Source organism: Mesoplodon mirus (genome assembly GCF_964341445.2).
Source record: "Mesoplodon mirus genome assembly, chromosome: X".
Classification (NCBI taxonomy): Eukaryota; Metazoa; Chordata; class Mammalia; order Artiodactyla; family Ziphiidae; genus Mesoplodon; species Mesoplodon mirus.
In genome coordinates this window covers 46,259,576-46,271,978 of record NC_138981.1, presented here as the reverse complement: position 1 = coordinate 46,271,978, position 12,403 = coordinate 46,259,576, and the positions used below count along the sequence as shown (strand labels likewise).

Sequence of the window (12,403 nt, the reverse complement as noted above, 5' to 3'; positions counted from 1 at the left end):
CAACCTAAGTGGCTCAGTGATAAAAAAAAAAAGTAAGGTGATACTGGGCAGTTGAGGAGATTGAGAGTTGGGACAGGACTTTGCTTTAGCCACTTCTATTTACTGAGCACTTCCCACAGGGCTAGACAGGGCATGGACAGGAAATCCTGGCTCCCACTGTGGCAAAACGAGTAATAGTGTCTTTGAAAGCAGGGACATCTTACAAGGGCATCAAGGCAGAATCTAAGTTGAACAAGTGGTTTTTGCTGCTCTCACATGATAGGTACAGGCAAGGACTGCTCTGGTCCTGTGAAAGCTGTGAAACCTCATCGTTTCCATGGCTACTAACGTCCAGAGCCTCCTATGTGCCGAGTGCTGTGCTAAACATTCTCTATACACATCCCATTTTATCCTCACTCCCGGGAATCCAGCAAGGCTAGATAGCCTAGTCCTTATTTGCCAGACAGGAAGCTGTGGTTCAGGGAAGTGACATAACTACCCTCAAATAATGAGTATCTTAGCCAGAATGACTGACAACCAGGTGTCTTACCCCCAAAAGGTAGTAATTTTTTTTTTTTTTTTACTGAGGCAAAGTTAATAAAACTTTGAATGGGACCAATAATAGCATTGGAGAAAGCGGGACTTTGGAAGATCAGTGAGGTTTAGGAAAATCTGTGCATTCCCGTTGGGCTAAGTTCTGAGTCACGAGGTAGAGGGTACGGAATGCTGAAATCAGGGAGAATGTCAAAGGCAAATTTGCATTAGGCTTGGAGCTAGAATAGGAAGGCAAGGACATTTTTACAAATGGCATATGTGGCTTGGGCTGCAGGGAAAAGAATGCTTGGGCAAAGCCCTTAAGGACAGTATGCCCAGGGTGAAGAGTCTCCTCCTGTAAGATGGGGGATGAATGCTCCCCAGAAATAAGCCCACCTCAGCCACTGTCAGCGGATCTGGAACGAGGAGGAAGGGCCCCTGCAGTACAGGGTGGGCTAGGACAGGGTTGTAGCAGCAGGAGCTTTAGGCCTCAAAGCCCCCTCAAGGGCTGCAGCTTCCAAGAAGATGCTTTCTATGGTGGAAGAGGCAAGAGGAACAAGCAGGTTCACTGGGAAGAACAAACAAAGAGATTTTCTTTACAAGAGACAGAACAAACAGCAAACATGCTAAACTGGTTTTTAACATGGTTTGGGAGGGGAGTGGAGAAAGAGAGGGAAACTCAGAGTTTCTAGACCACATTGTCCAGGTCCTTGAGTGCTGTCTTAGACTCTGCATGCCCCCAGCAGCCCAGCAGACCTCCTGACAGAAAGGCAGCCCTCTAGGTACATAGTTCTATAGGCTGCATGGGAGAGTAGAAGGAACCAGCTGCAGGGGCGGGGAAGAGGGGTTGGGCCTGGCCCAGGACAGGCTCCTGACCTCTTTACGTTTTTGAAGCCATCTATATCCCTGGCTGCCCAGAGCTCCCTAACTTATCAGAATTTTGCTTTGCAGGACTTTCCTGGGGACAAATGGAAACCAATAACAGGAAACAGGAAGACCAGCCAGTCAGGGAGGTAAGTGACCAGTCTGGGAGTTGGGGTGAGTTAGTACCTCTGAGGCTTCTGTGGAAACTGGTAAGGTTTTCTGTTTTCTATTTGCTCTGTTTCCTTTGAGGAACCTTGTCTGGTATCAGTACAAAGGCCTTGATGCTGTAAGATGTAATCCAGCCTGCCCACCGGGCAGCTGGGCTATAGACCAAACTGATGGGTAGAACATTTTGGAATACGTAGTCAGGAGTATTGTGGGACATTGTGCCCATCAGCTCAGAGGCCTGAGGCAGGTGCCCAGGCACAAGGACATGGGGACCAGAGGGGACCAGACCATGCTAAAACACAGATGGGAAGGCATAAACAATGCTTGCCTTCCCAGCAGCCACTGGGTGGTTGGAGGGGCCAGAGAGGAGGTAAGACTGTCCAGCTACTGCTGTGCCTTTGCCTCAGAGTGTTTCTTGGGTTCTGCCACCTTTCTTTCTATAGGGCTTGTTGAGAGCTTAAGATCTGTTCATTAAAAATCCAAGGCAGGGCTTCCCTGGTGGCGCAGTGATTGAGAGTCCGCCTGCCGATGCAGGGGACGCGGGTTCGTGCCCCGATCCCGGAGGATCCCACATGCCGCGGAGCGGCTGGGCCCGCGAGCCGTGGCCGCGGAGCCTGTGTGTCCGGAGCCTGTGCTCCGCAATGGGAGAGGCCACAGCAGTGAGAGGCCCGCGTACAGCAAAAAAAAAAAAAAAAAAAAAAAAAAAAATCCAAGGCAGATCATGCTAACAATAGGTTAGAATTCCTAAAAGAAGGCAGGGACATTTTTCAAAATGGTATGTATGGCTTGGGCTAGAGGGGAAAGAGTTGCTTCTGCAGAGCCCTTAAGGAAAAAAGAACGCCCAGAGTGGAGAATCTGTTCCTGTAATGTGGGGAACATGGCACCTGGCACTTATGCTCCAAAGACATGGGCCTACCTGCCATAGGTGACCATGCGGAGGAGACAGTTACCTCCTCCAGGTTGCTCTCCATCAGTCTGGTTGGAATCCCTCTTTTGTGAAATTGTTTGATATACTCTTTCAGCTAGTTCTTCTCCAGGACAAGAGACCCATAAACTGTATGGATTCTTTAACTCAAACTCCAGGAATAAAGGAGGGACAGGGAAGATGGCTCTTAGCTGTGCCTCTGTGGGGGCACCTAGGGAGAGGGCTAGAATCTGGATCCCCTGACCTCTGAAAAGCCCAGGGTTCTTTCCAAGGGTCTATATTATCCCCTGTGATTTGGTGGTATAGTCAGGAATAATTTGGGCTTTCTTTTGACTCCAAAGTCTGGGAAACCTATCGGTTTTCTGATTGGCAATGGAAAGAGAGGAAGCCAACATTTACTGATCACCAACTAAGTGTCAGTCACTGGGCTGGATCTTTTTATACCCATAATCTCATTTATTCTCCACAACAGTTAATTTTACTACCTATTTTATAGATGAAGTCCAGAGAGGTTATATAACTTAGTTGAGGTCGCACAGCTAGTAAGTGATGGAGCCAGGACTCAGACTCAGGTTTGTCTGGCCCCAAAGTTCATGCTTTTTCCATTATAACTGCTTCAATTAGGATCCCTAAGGAAACCCTTCAAATGGACCCCTCAGTATCATGTCTCAGGGACCTAAGGCCTGGGTGGGGATACTGTGGGATTCTATGGCTGGCCTTGATTCCCCACTGTTCTTGGAGAAGTCATTTCAGTCTAGTGGGTCTGCTGAGTTTCCCCTACTAGACTGAGACTGTCGAGAAAGGAGACCACACCTTGGTCACGGATGTATTCTCCATGCCTAGCACTGTGCCTGACACAGAAGTTGCTCAAGATGTATTTGTCATTTGCTTGCCAAATGAAGAAACAGAGCCTCCTACACCATTGAATAGGTAAAATGACACAAAAATAATAATGCCAACTAACATTTCTTGAGCACAGTACTCTATTCGAGGCACCATTCAAAGCGCTTTACAAATATCTATTTACCACCATAACCTTAAGGGGTAGGTACTGTTAGTTTCTTCATTTGACCGAGAGAAGAAACTGAAACACAGATAGATAAATTCAGTTGCCTAAAGTCCTACAGCTAGTAAGTTGACTAGACCCAGGTGGTCTAGCTTCAGAGACACTATAATATGCTATGGTGCTTCTCCAAAATGGCTCTCTTACTAATCAGCCAGTCAAGGAAGAGGACTTTATTTAAAACCTAGTATATGTACTGCCTGTTTCTAGGCAAGCAGGGAAATATTAGAGGAAGAGCATCAGGAAGCATAATGCCTGCCCATCCCCAGCTTGAGCAAGGAAGACTCATCCACACAAAGTTAAGTAGCAGTAATAATAAATTACCAGTTGCAAAACAACCTATGTGCCACTAGCTAAGTTACACATATCCTGTTTTATTTTCCTCAAAACTGTCAGGTAGGCGTTATTATAACTAGGGCAGTGATTCTTGAACTTGAATGTGCATTAGAAATACCTGGAGGGCTTGTTAAATAAAAAATCCAGATACATGGTAGCTCCCACCCTGCCCCCAGGGAGTGTGATCCAGTAAGTGTGGAATGGGGCTCAAAATGTGTATGTCTAACAAGCTCCCCAGGTGATGCTGATGCAGCTGGTCCTGGGCTCACACTTTGAGAACCAATGACTCAGATAAAGAATCTGAGGTTCAGAGGAGCTAAGTAACTTACTCAAGATCTCACAGATACTAAAGGGACAAGCCAGGTTTTCAACTCAGGCTAGTTGCTATAAGATGAAAAAGTGTCAAATACATGGTTTAAACAAGAAAAGCCTGGCACATGGTAAGGGTCCAATACATGATAAGTATCATTGTGCCCTATTTAAGTTCATTGGAGTGTAAGAAAACTAAAGGCTGGGGCCTACAGGAGGAAAGGCCCAGAGGGGAAACTAAGCAGGCTGTATTGGAGGAATAAACCCTGCTGGTTGTTAAGAGTTCTGGCCTGATCATTAAAAAGTCTACAAATAGGGCTTCCCTGGTGGCGCAGTGGTTGAGAGTCTGCCTGCCGATGCAGGGGACACGGGTTCATGCCCCAGTCCGGGAGGATCCCACATGCCGCGGAGCAGCTTGGCCCGTGAGCCATGGCCGCTGAGCCTGCGCATCCGGAGCCTGTGCTCCGCAACGGGAGAGGCCGCAGCAGTGACAGGCCTGCATACCGCAAAAAAAAAAAAAAAAAAAAAGTCTACAAATAACAAACACTGGAGAGGGTGTGGAGAAAAGGGAACCCTCCTACACTGTCAGTGGGAGGAATGTAAGTTGGTACAGTCACTATGGAGAACAGTATGGAGGTTTCTCAGAAAACTAAAAATAGAATTACCATATGATCCAGCAATCCCACTCCTGGGAATATATCTGGACAAAACTATAATTCAAAAGGATACATGTGCCCCTATGTTTATAGCAGCACTGTTCACAATAGCCAAAACATGGAAACAGCCTAAGTGTCCATCAACAGATGAATGGATAAAGAAAATGTGGTATATATATACAATGGAATACTACTCAGCCATAAAAAAGAACGAAATAATGCCATTTGCAGCAACATGGATGCAACTAGAGATTATCATACTAAGTGAAGTAAGTCAGAAAGAGAAAGACAAATACCATATTATATCACTTATATGTGGAATCTAAAATACGGCACAAATGAACCTCTCTACAAAACAAAAACAGACTCAAAGACATAGAGAACAGACTTGTGCCTGCCAAGGGGGAGGTGAGGAGGGAGAGGGATGGAGTGGGAGTTTGGGGTTGGTAGATGCAAACTATTACATTTAGAATGGATAAACAAGGTCCTACTGTATAGCAAAGGGAACTATATCCAGTCTTATGGGATAAACCATAATGGAAAAGAATATAAAAAGAAGAATGTATACATGTGCATAATTGAGTCACTTTGCTGTACAGCAGAGATTGGCACAACATTGTAAATCAACAGTACTTCAATTAAAAAAAAATTCTGGCCTTGAAGTCAGTCTGCCTGGGTTCAAATCCAGGTTCTTCTGTTCTCTAGCTGTGTGAATTTGGCAAGTGGCTTTCTCTTCCCCCCGACCCCCACCCCGCCCAGCTCCTCTCTTTCACCCCACCCCATCAGTTTCCTTATTTGTGAAATGGGGTAAGAGTGCTTACCTCCTGTGACTGTTGTGTGGAGTAATTGGGTTAATATATGTAAAGCATTTAGGACAAAATCTGGCACCATAAACCCTCAGTAAATGTTAGTTGTAATGAGGAGGAGGAGGAAGAGGAGCAGCAGCAGCAACAGTAACAGCAGAGAAAAAGGGTAAAGAGTGAAGTATTGCACCAGGATAAGTTAGGGCTTGAAAACTAGGTAGGATGGTAAATATGGAAGCAATTGAAGGTTATTGATCTGGTAAGTGACATGGTAAATATGGCACTTTAGATAATTTAGCAGCATTTGCAGCCTAGATGGATTGAAAAAAGACCAATTAGGGGCAGTGATCCAGGCATGAATGAGTGTGGCCTTGGATTGGGTAGGTGGGGGTGCAATAGGAATGTAACAGAAGAGATAGATAAATATGTGGATATTTGGGGGGAAATGTTTATTGTGAAAGCAATATTACAGGAAATTAAAAACAGAAGAAAAAGTATCTTTTTTAAACATCTTTATTGGAGTGTAATTGCTTTACAATGGTGTGTTAGTTTCTGCTTTATAACAAAGTGAATCAGCTATACACATATATCCCCATATCTCCTCCCTCTCGCATCTCCCTCCCACTCTCCCTATCCCACCGCTCTAGGTAGTCACAAAGCACCGAGCTGATCTCCCTGTGCTATGCGGCTGCTTCCCACTAGCTATCTATTTTACATTTGGTAGTGTATATATGTCCATGCCACTCTCTCACTTTGTCACAGCTTACCCTTCCCCCTCCCTGTGTCCTCAAGTCCATTCCCTACATCTGTGTCTTTATTCCTGTCCTGCCCCTAGGTTCTTCAGAACCATAGACAAATTATCCTTATTCTTACCACCCGAACACCCTGATTGTTTTCATTTCCCTGCCAGCCTTTATCTATAGGTGCAGAGATTTGTGGGTGGGGGTGTCATGATTATAATAACTATGTAGGTGTGATTTTATGTGCCCTGCTTCTTTTTTCCCCACTAAGCATTACTTGGTGAACAACTTTTCCTGTTGCTATAAAGGCTTCCTTAATAGTTATAAATTTTAATGGCTGCATAATATTTCACCAGCTTAATGTGCCCTAATTTGCTTAATCATTCCCAAATTGGTGGATAATTAGGCTGTTTCCAATTTCTTGCTATTATAAAGTAATGTTGCTGAAAATTTTTGAGCAGCTATAACCTTTTTCTCATTTTGAATTATCTCATTAAAAACAGTTATACAGAGTTGGGATTAGTTGTTGAAAGAAAATTAGCATTCTTATTGTTCTTGATATATTTCACCAAACTGCTTTCCCTGGAGGTGTTTTACTCTGCCATTAACAATATAGGAGAATACCAGTTTCCCCTAAAATTTGCCATCATGGAAATTTTTCTTTTTCTAATACAATAAGTATAAATGGTACATATTATAATTTCAATTTGCTTACTTTGATTATTCTGGTTTGAACATTTTTCATGTATTTGTTTAATATTTGCATTGATTCCCATGTGAATTGTTGGTTCAGATAATTTGCTCACAAATACGTGACGACTTTTGAGCAAAAAGTAGAAAGAACTTGGGAATGAAAGGAGTTAAGCCAAAAATAATTTTCTGCCCCAGGACTTTAGAAAGAGAAAATTACTGACATAGTGGGGGCAGGTGACAAGGGGACCTGGTTTGGTGGAGATAATAAGTTTGAGTTGGGATATGTTGAATTTAAAGTTAGTGAGGAAGACAAGGGGATGCTTTTGAGGAGCACTGTTGATCACCCAGCCAGCGGGGGTAGGATGAAGAAGAATAGCCAGCAAAGGGGATTGAAGGGGCAAGCATCTGGAGTGGTAAGAAGGAGAAGTATGCCAGTGTACCATCACAGGCGATAAGGAGAGGACTGCTATTGGCTTTGGCGTTTTGGACGCACAAGTGACTTTCAAGAAAGCAAACTTAGTAAAATGGTGGGCATAGAAAGCAGATGGCATGATGGTCTGTAAAGGGGATGCATACAGAAGAAATGCACACAGTTTTACACATCCTAAATTCACCTTTTAAGTGTACAATTCAGTGAGTTTTGGTAAATTTGCATGCTATACAATCATCACCACAATCCAATTTTAGAACATGTCTGTCTCCCTAAAAAGATCCCTTTTGCTCATTTCCAGTCACTCTCTATTCCACACTCAGCCTCAAGCAACCACTAATCTACTTTCTGTCTCTATGGATTTGCCTATTCTGTATGTACCTTTCATATAAATGGAATCATACAATATGTGGGCTTTTGAGTCTGGCTTCTTTTACTTAGCAAGCTTTAGCAGTTCATCTTTCTTGTAGCATATATCAGTATTTCATTCCATTTTTTGCCAAGTAATATTCCACTGTATGGACATACCACATTTTATTTATCCATTCATCCATTAATGGACATTTGGGTTGTTTCCACTTTTTTTGTGAATAATGCTGCTATGACCATTCACATAAAAATTTCTATGTGGACATATGTTTTCAATTCTCTTGGGTGTATATTTAGGAGTAGAATTTCTGGGCCATATGATAACTTTGTTAACTTTTTAAGGAACTGCCTAACTGTTTTCCAAAGTAGCTGTACCATTTTACACTTCCACCAGCAAAGTAAGAGGGTTTCAGTTTCTTTTCATTAATTTTAATACAATGATTATGTGCTACTGTGTGATTTGGAAAAGGGTTTAAAAGAAGAGTGCTTGAAAAGACATTTATACATTTTAAAATGTTTAAAAAGAAGTTGGCTAGGAAAAGGAAGGAGAGAAATGGGGTGGTAGTTAGAGGGGGAGATAAGGTTTAAGTTAGTGGTTCTCAAAATGTGGTCCTAGGACCAGCAACCTCAGTATCACCTAAGAACTGAAGTAACAATGCAAATTACTGGACCCCACCCAGACCTACTGAATCAGAAACTGGGACATGGCCCAGAGATGTGTGTTTTAAGAAGCCCTTCAGGCAATTCTGATGCAAGCTAAATATGAGAACCTCTGGTTTAAGTGATGGTTTGATCAGGACTTGGGAAACTGATTTAAGTTTAAAAGCAGAAAGGAGAGGTCAATGGAAAGGGAAAGAATATTTATGCTGAATATGGAGGCAGCAGATCATAGTTTATGATCTCAAGGAAGATGAGAAGGCCTAGGAAAGGTCAAGGGCAGAGATGACATTTAAAGAGGAGAAATCCTGATGCAGCTTCCGCTTACCTTCCCCCCACTACACACACATTTTTAACATTTCTTACATCATTTCTGTCACAACTGGAATGATGGGTGTAGGTGGGAAAATCAAATGTATATTCTTGAGCCATTCTCTGCCTGGAAGCCTGCAACGAATTTTAATTCCAGGTAGTTACACTCTTGGTTGTCTCCCTCCACAGTTATTTAGTTTGCATGCAGAGAATGCAAACGCATTTTGATATTAGCAGGAGGGAAAAAAAACATTGGTGAGTAGATCTGCTGGGAGAAAAAGCTACATAAATGTGAAGCATTTAAAAGCCCAAAGAAATTATTTCCTAGATTATCTCATTTGGTTTTCCATACTTATAATTGCCTCCTGCGATCGTTTCCATTTTTCTACTTTGCATAGACCTTTAGAATGTGTAGAGTGTTATATATATATATATATATATATATATATATATATATATATATATATATATGACCACAGTTAATCCTCACAGAAACTCTGTGAAGCCTTATTTTTCCCATTTGACTGATAAGGAAGCTGAGACTCAGGAAAGGTATTATATACTATTATTAACAACAACAACAACAAAAGGTATAATAGCTAACATTTATTAAGTGTTTATTGGGTGTCAGGCACTGCTCTAAGCATTTCCCATGAATTATTTTATTTATTACTAATCATGACCCTATGAGATAGTTACCTTTTTTTTTTTTTTTTTTTGCGGTACTTGGGCCTCTCACTGCTGTGGCCTCTCCCGTTGCGGAGCACAGGCTCCGGACGCGCAGGCTCAGCGGCCATGGCTCACGGGCCTAGCCACTCCACGGCACGTGGGATCCTCCCGGACCGGGGCACGAACCCTTGTCCCCTGAATCGGCAGGCGGACTCTCAACCACTGCGCCACCAGGGAAGCCCCGATAGTTACCATTTATTGACCCAGTTTTACAGATGAGGAAACTTACTCACAGATAGATTAAAGTCACTTGCCCAAGGTCAAACAGGCATCTGACTCCAGAGCCCATTACTTCTGGGATTATACAGCAACTACGTGACAAAGCTAGACTACTACCCAGGTTTTTTCAGTTGGCAGCCTACGGCTCTCTTCCTTCTTTTTATCATACAACATCATGAGCAGAGTGTGGAATATCCAGTACACATTTCCTATTTGCCTATTGAGTAAAAGAAAACGGATAGTTCAGAATTGAATCTCATTTCATTAGGAATAGTACACTTTTCAGGAAGGCTTTACCAGCTAAGAAGAATGCAACCTTCAGAGGCATGAAAGGATTTGTCAAAGAGTGTGACAAAGTGAATTTAAATACTTGGGTATTAATTTAATCCTGGGCACACAAAACCTATTCAAGGAAAATTATAAAACCCTAATGGGAGAAATAAAGACATGAATAAATGCATAGCTATACTCTGCTTCAATTTGGGAAGACTAATATAGTAATGATTACAATACTCCCTAAGTTAATAATATATAGATGTAATGCACTACCAATTAGAGTCACTGTGGTATACTTTGTAGAACTTATCAAATTAACCATGAAATTTATGTGAAAGAATAAGTGAGCAGGAAGACCAAAGAATACATTTATTTAAAAAGGTAATTGTGGTTCAGGCAACATCATCCTCAATGGTGAAAAACTGAAACAATTTCCATTAAGATCAGGAACAAGACAAGGTTGCCCACTCTCACCATTATTATTCACCATAGCTTTGGAAGTTTTAGCCACAACAATCAGAGAAGAAAAAGAAAAAAGGAATCCAAATTGGAAAAGAAGAAGTAAAACTGTCACTGTTTGCAGATGACATGATATGATACATACAGAATCCCAAAGATGCTACCAGAAAACTACGAAAGCTAATCAATGAATTTGGTAAAGTAGCAGGACACCAAATTAATGCACAGAAATCTCTTGCATTCCTATACACTAATGATGAAAAATCTGAAAGAGAAATTAAGGAAACACTCCTATTTAAGATTGCAACAAAAAGAATAAAATACCTAGGAATAAACCTACCTAAGGAGACAAAAACCTGCATGCAGAAAACTATAAGACACTGATGAAAGAAATTAAAGATGATACAAACAGATGGAGAGATATGCCATGTTCTTGGGTTGGAAGAATCAACATTGTGAAAATGACTATACTACTCAAAGCAATCTAAAGATTCAATGCAACCCCTATCAAGCTATCAATGGCATTTTTTACAGAACTAGAACAAAAAATCTTAAAATCTGTATGGAGACACAAAAGACCCCGAAGAGCCAAAGCAGTCTTGAGGGAAACAAATGGAGCTGGAGGAACCATATGCCCTGACTTCAGCCTATACTACAAAGCCACAGTAATCAAGACAATATGGTAATGGCACAAAAATAGAAATATAGATCAATGGGACAGGATACAAAGCCCAGAGATAAACCCATGCACCTATGGTCAACTAATCTATGACAAAGGAGGCAAGGATATACAGTGGAGAAAAGACAGTCTCTTCAATAAGTGGTGCTGGGAAAACTGGACAGCTACATGTAAAAGAATGAAATTAGAACACTCCTTAACACCCTATACAAAAATAAATTGAAAATGGATTAAAGACCTAAATGTAAGTCCAGATACTATAAAACTCTTAGAGGAAAACATAGGCAGAACAGTCTATGACATAAATCACAGCAAGATCCTTTTTGACCCACCTACTAGAGAAATGGAAATAAAAACAAAACAACCCAATCGAAAAATGGGCAGAAGACCTAAATAGACCTTTCTCCAAAGAAGATATACAGATTGTCAACAAACACATGAAAAGATGCTCAACATCACTATCATTAGAGAAATGAAAATCAAAACTACAATGAGGTATCACCTCACACCAGTCAGAATGGCCATCATCAAAACATCTACAAACAATAAATGCTGGAGAGGGTGTGGAGAAAAGGGAAGCCTCTTGCACTGTTGGTGGTAATGTAAATTTATACAGCCATTATGGAGAACAGTATGGAGGCTCCTTAAAAATCTAAAAATAGAACTACCATATGACCCAGCAATCTCACTACTGGGCATATACGCTGAGAAAACCATAATTCAAAAAGAGTCAGGTACCAAAATGTTCATTGCAGCTCTATTTACAATAGCCAGGACATTGAAGCAATCTAAGTGTCCATCGACAGATGAATGGATAAAGAAGATGTGACACATATATACAGTGGAGTATTACTCAGCCATAAAAAGAAATGAAATTGAGTTATTTGTAGTGAGGTGGATGGACCTAGAGACTGTCATACAGAGTGAAGTAAGTCAGAAAGAGAAAAACAAATACCGTATGCTAACACATATATATGCAATCTAAAAAAAATGTTTCTGAAGAACCTAGGGGCAGGACAGGTATAAAGTCGCAGACGTAGAGAATGGACTTGAGGACATGGGGAGGGGGAAGGGCAAGCTGGGACTAAGTGAGAGAGTGGCATGGACATATATACCCTACCAAATGTAAAATAGATAGCTAGTGGTAAGCAGCCGCATAGCACAGGGATATCAGCTTGGTGCTTTGTGTCCACCTAGAGGGGT

General features: G+C 41.7%; 1 protein-coding gene across 6 annotated transcripts in view; it reads left to right on the top strand.

Moving 5' to 3' along the window:
- SHROOM4 (shroom family member 4) overlaps positions 1 to 12,403 on the top strand; it is a 206,495-nt gene that overhangs the window by 169,291 nt on the left and 24,801 nt on the right. For all 6 annotated transcript variants that reach the window (XM_082608938.1, XM_082608933.1, XM_082608935.1 and 3 more), the window contains one exon: positions 1,465 to 1,526. In XM_082608938.1, coding sequence (XP_082465064.1) covers positions 1,465 to 1,526 — 62 coding nt within the window. The remainder of the gene's footprint in view (positions 1 to 1,464; positions 1,527 to 12,403) is intronic.